The sequence below is a fragment of the Myotis brandtii genome, unplaced genomic scaffold, assembly GCF_000412655.1.
Source record: "Myotis brandtii unplaced genomic scaffold, ASM41265v1 scaffold235, whole genome shotgun sequence".
Classification (NCBI taxonomy): domain Eukaryota; kingdom Metazoa; phylum Chordata; class Mammalia; order Chiroptera; family Vespertilionidae; genus Myotis; species Myotis brandtii.
In genome coordinates, this window is record NW_005358857.1 from 756,879 (window position 1) to 762,731 (window position 5,853).

Here is a 5,853-nt window from a genome sequence, read left to right on the forward strand (position 1 = left end):
GTATCGTAGAGGTGGATCCTAGTCTCTGTTTGAACATCAGGCCTGCCATGAGTGGCGTATGCAGGTGGAAACCCTTTAAAATATAGACCCCCCACCTAATCTACTGGGTGACTTGGTCTTCCAAAGCTCATTTGCTCAGGGAATAGTGTATGTGGAGGTTTTATGATTTTTTTTCCCTTTGCTGGGCTCAGGCGCATTTCACCCGGAACGTGTAGGGACCAAAGTCAGCTACGCGTACATCACAGTAAGTTGTCTATTGATTTTCCTGAATGAAAATGGTCTGATGCTGCTGCCCACTGGCTCCTAAAGCCTGTGGTGTCTCTTGCCTGAGCATCTGTAAGCCAGAAGGATGGTGTTTCGATCACTTGGGGTTTCCCCTTTTTTCCTCCCCCTAACCTTTCTTCCTCCTCTTTTTTTCTCTTTGCTGTTTCTGCAGGTCTTAGAAGGGGATGATTCCCCAGTAACATCCCCTGCCCTGATCCAAGGTGCCCCTCAGCCTCCCTCCCAGGGAAGACTGCTTCTTGTGTGACGCGGGCCATAGGAAGAAACTCCAATGGACTTACACCGGGCAGCCTTCAAGATGGAGAACTCATCCTACCTCCCCAACCCGCTGGCATCCCCAGCACTGATGGTCCTGGCGTCCACGGCTGAGGCCAGCCGAGATGCTTCCATCCCTTGTCAGCAGCCACGACCCTTTGGTGTACCTGTCTCAGTAGACAAGGACGTGCACATTCCATTCACCAACGGTTCCTACACCTTTGCCTCGATGTACCATCGGCAGGGTGGGGTGCCGGGCACTTTTGCCAATCGAGATTTCCCCCCTTCTTTACTACATCTCCACCCCCAGTTTGCTCCCCCAAATCTAGATTGCACTCCAATCAGTATGCTGAATCACAGTGGTGTCGGCGCTTTCCGTCCCTTCGCTTCCACTGAGGACAGGGAGAGTTACCAGTCGGCCTTCACGCCCGCCAAGAGACTGAAGAACTGCCATGACACAGAGTCTCCCCACTTGCGCTTCTCAGATGCAGATGGCAAGGAATATGACTTTGGGACACAGCTGCCATCTAGTTCCCCCAGTTCACTTAAGGTTGATGACACTGGGAAGAAGATTTTTGCTGTCTCCGGCCTCATTTCGGATCGAGAAGCTTCATCTAGCCCAGAGGACCGGAATGACAGATGTAAGTACTTTGGTGTGAGCCTTCCCTACCCCCAGTAAGCCCTGCCTTACAGTAGTGTTCAACAGGTCGTGGCCTTTTTCCTGTTCCTAGTAGTGGGAAGGGCCAGTTCCTTCCCATTCCATAGCTATGGAGTACTAACCTTTACTTGTCTCTGTCAGTAAGCATTGAGAGTTCTGTAGGAAATGTTTTCCTGAAGGTAGCAAGTTGGCCTCCACAATACCTTTCTCTGCAGGGCATGATTAGCTTATTCCCTGGGGACTCTGGAGTGAAGAGGGGTGCCATATAGGCACCAGGAGTGAATGTCATTTCATTGGAAAGTGTAGGTTCCAAGGGAATTTGGGGGGCCTGGAGAAACTCATCCATCCCTCCTCTCTTTGCTGTCCTCATTATGTTTCTCTGATCTCAGTATTAGATTTTAGCTTTTCCATTGTATCACATCCAGTGGACTCCACGTGATTTTATTGTCACAACTCTCAGCCCTTGTCCATATCAGGCTATTTTTCAGAGCAGGACAGAGGTGTCGTCAATCACCATAAAACATTTCAAACAGTTGTATTTTCCTTGCAATCGCAAGGCTAGAAAGCTGACTTCTCTTGGGATTTTACAGGTTTGCTGGATGCTTATTAAGGGGCCCACTTTTAGGACTAGAAATGGTTGACCCATGTGACTGCTCCATATTTGATGTTCACAATTATTATTAATTTCTGCTTAAGGAACAGCTTTCTCATGTTCTCCAAGTGCCTTTTTGGGCTCTGGCTACCCTCACTAATAGTTGGAACTAAACCTTGATTTGGAACTTGTAGACTGCGACTGCTGAACCCTGCAATCTTCTCATCTACTATAATAGAATATAACCAGAAAATAATTGTGTTTTAAAGCTTTTGGGCTGTGGGTAGACAGAGCAGTTCTCTTCAAGTCTGGTGAAAATTTATGAACTGAGGGTGTTTTCCCACCCAACCCTTTGTTCTAAGGTTTGCTTCATTTTGTTTTCTTAAGAAAACTACATCTGAGGTTTGCTTTCCCCTCTTCTCTATGTCTTGTGCTCCCGTCCTCTCTATAACTACCAACACGAATACCATTTTTTTTCTCTTCTCTTTATGATGCCGAGGAGAGTAATAGAGACATTGCAGCTCTCTCCCCTGTCGGCACTGCTTCCTCAGGCTGTCTCCTTGAATTAGGCACTGTGTTAACTTTCCTGCGCTAAAAGGCATCTGCCTAAACCCAGCGTACCTTTTCAATAAAAGTCATCATAAAATCAACCTGCCTTGTAAATCCATCGCTCTTTGGTTTTGAAATATGTTGCAAGTGTGTCTTTTATGTCAGCCTCTGTAAGCCTGAGACCTCCCCACTAAAGGGAGAAGGCTGCTATGTGACAGCACAACTGCCCGTGTGCTCTCTCACTTTTGCTTTAGCCCCTCTTCCACCTTTTCCCTTTCTGTGCAGCTGATGTGTGTGTTAGGATCCTGCTTTTTGGATATACCTACCTGCTGAACATAGGCTGGCTTTGTGTTGGTCTGTTTAATTTTATTTCGGTTTAGTTTTTATTTGTCAATGTGCAAGTGCTCAAGGCTAGCTGTAATCTGACCTCTGGCTAAAACTGCCCTGGATTAGGGTGTGACAAATTCTGCCCCTTTTTTCTGCAACTACAAGTTGAAAATGAAACCCTCTTCAAAAATAATGTGCCACAAAGTAACATCTGCAGATCAAGATTCCTTTCTTCTCTCCTAACATATCCAGCTTGTCTCCATCTATCTTTTTAGCCCAAACCTGTGTCAGACCCCCAGAGCCAGGAGGAAGCTTGTTAGTCAAGTCAGAACTCATAGATGTGGATATCCATTCCCCTCTGAGTGTCAAAGCCATAACTCTTCTGTTTGCCTGGTTTGCATTGTGTGGTGGTGCCATCCCCCATGGAGATGGATCCCTCACACAGGAATACGCCTGGGTGGAGAAAAATTAAATGAGTCTGTCTCCCAAAGTGAAATGGAATTCTGACCTTGAAATTAATGAGATTCTGATCAGAAGGGTGGGGAAACTTCTTTATTTCAAATTGTACGGTTACATAAATTAGAGCCCATTCTCCCTCTATTTGTTTAAAATATTCTTCCTTTAGAGAGTAGTTTGTGTTCTCCTTTTTTCTCTATCACAGATATTCAACCTATGGGTGTGCATGTGAGTGTGTGATGTTTGTATACCCACATTAGTATCTAGAGTTGCATTTGGGACTAATCCTTAGCAAAAAACAAAGGTGCCAAGTGAAGAGGAGACTGCCCAGTGATAACCCTGGATCTGTGCTCCTCTTTCTTTCCTTTCCTCGGACAGTGTGGCAGCCGTCACAGGGTGGTACTGCGTAGCATCTGTGCTTTTGATTTTGAGTGTTTGGAAGGCAGGAGAAACATTTTTCTGTCGGGAAGGGTTGAAGAGGCCCCGTGACAAAGTCTGTAGCAGCTTTCTTGGCTCTTGTCATATGCTGATGTGTGTCAGAATATTTATGGTCTGTTTTATGTAAATACATATTTAAGGGCCGTTAGAAGGCCTGATTATTCCCACTAGATGCCTTTCAGGTCCTCCCTACAGAACCGTTTTGAAATAAGTAATATTTCTCAGATAATCGAGTGACAGTATACAAGACTGCTTCCAAAGGGAGAGCTTGAGGGGCAGATGGGGCAGGGAGGGGGATGGGAAGGCAAGAGGAGAGAGAATAGAAAGTGTTCAAAAGAGTAAAGTAATAGGTTAAGTGCCTTTTGCCCAGACTGCCAATATAATAAAATATAAACCATACATATTTTAGTTTTTATTCTTAAAATTTAGAGTTAATTTCTGATATGGTTGACTCATTTTTCAGTTCTCTTCATATAAACAATTTTTTTTCATAAAGTGTAAAAAATTTTTTCATTAAATACAACAGTAAAACTCCTAAATAAGCATTTAGCAGGGGTGGTGGTGGTGGTGGTGGTGGTAGTGGGTGGTGTTGTTGGTGGTAGTGGTGGTGTTACTGGGTGTGTGTGTGTGTCCCTTACATAGAGAAGTTTTATGACTGAGTTTTAGGTCAATGAAAAATCAGTTTTACAATGGAAACACTGACAGTTTTTACGGTTGCAGCCACCCCCTGCTCACACACTATATCCATATGCAGATACGTTCACATGTGAGAGCATTTGAGAGAGGGGCCTGCAGACATGGTGTAATGTACACATGTTCTTTCCTTCAATCTGAGTGCTGGTAGGCAGGATTTCTTTTGTGATTAAATATCCATTTTTTTGTAGGAAAAAAATGTAGCTATTTGGGTAAAGTATTGTGTCTCCTAGTACATGATTCCTGTTTGCTTGCCTGTTCATCTACCTGGCATCACAGGTGATTCCCAAGGTAGGTGTTGGGCTCTATGGGGAAAAAGAAGCCTTTACTCTACAGGACTGACTTATTTGCCCTGGAAAAAGGGAGAACTATTTTGTGAGAAGCCGTTCGTGGAGGATGCATAATTCCCCAGGAAGGGGACTGAGGTAACTCCTGTTTATTGTCACTCCCTGAACCAGTCTCCCAGGGCTCCTTGTCCAGGGAAATGATGCTAAAATTTATGGACCAATTACAAATAGTCCACGTGTGTCTTACATATGAAGTGTCTACAGATATGTTTCCCAGGGCTTTTAAAATAAACATTTCCTCATTAAGGAAACTTTACAACAAAGGGAAGATACGTATTGTCTGCCGCCTTGGGCTAGAATCTATATATTTATTACCCCCTTAGTACTCTGGCTCTTATCACGTTCATTTCCTAATTTTCTTTGGACCACCCCTGTGCCTAGATTTCTGCCTGAGTGATGCAGTCTTTGGCCAGCCTGACCGTCTACCCACTCAGCCCCTGTTGGACTTGGCTTGTATGCATGCTTATTCGAGGGTTGAGAGGGACCAGAACTGGAGCAATGACTGGCCCTACCTTCTGGCTCACCTCAGGGATGGGCACTGATCACATGTGACCCTCGTATCTTGGCCTTTCCTATGGTTAGGCAGGTTCACAGGTAGGTAGGCAACTGGTAGCTCACAGCAACTGCAGAATGTTCTACTTTTGTTCTCAGATACTAAAAGCCCTGAGTAGAAAATGGTATTTTGTACTTGGAAATGTGCCTTATAAAGGCATGTGCCATTTAAGACCCTGTGTTCTAAGACTCAAATACCTGAGGGTACATAGGCCCCAAGCAGCCCAGACTGAGGAGGGTCAGCTACATCATAGGGGTGTTGTTAGGGGGGATACTTCCTAAGGGCCTGGGGTTGGGGTGGACAGGGACCCTAATTTGGGCTTCTAGGAGAATTGTTCTTGCTGGAAAGAATGTTTGGGGGCAGTTCTCAGGTCACCAGGCTGAACTCCTGGATTGTAGCTGGAGCAGATGACCACTGTGAAAGGGTCAGCAAATCACCAGACCGAGATGGTCAGATGGTTTCCCCTCTGCTGACTGCCCAGACCTCGCCTGATTGTTGCTCAGCTGCTCCCCGGGTTCTCCCGGAGTCCCTTTAAGAACTCCTGTGATGTGTGTGGTTGGTTGTTCACTCCCAACACAGTCATGGAGACTCCTTTTCATGCTGCTGGGTTTAATTGTCTTGTTGGGATAAAGAAATGTTTGCACAGCTAAAGTGGGGCCGGGCTGGACGGGAGCGGTCCCTGATGGCTGCAGAGCAGCTGGCC

The 5,853-nt window shown here is 45.6% G+C and overlaps 1 protein-coding gene across 1 annotated transcript in view; it reads left to right on the top strand.

The window, feature by feature from the left end:
- Positions 1-461: 461 nt before the first annotated feature.
- RNF220 (ring finger protein 220) overlaps positions 462-5,853 on the top strand; it is a 228,736-nt gene continuing 223,344 nt past the window's right edge. The window contains exon 1 of the mRNA XM_014540045.1: positions 462-1,178. Within this exon, the coding sequence (XP_014395531.1) occupies positions 554-1,178 (625 nt within the window). The 5' untranslated portion in view covers positions 462-553. The remainder of the gene's footprint in view (positions 1,179-5,853) is intronic.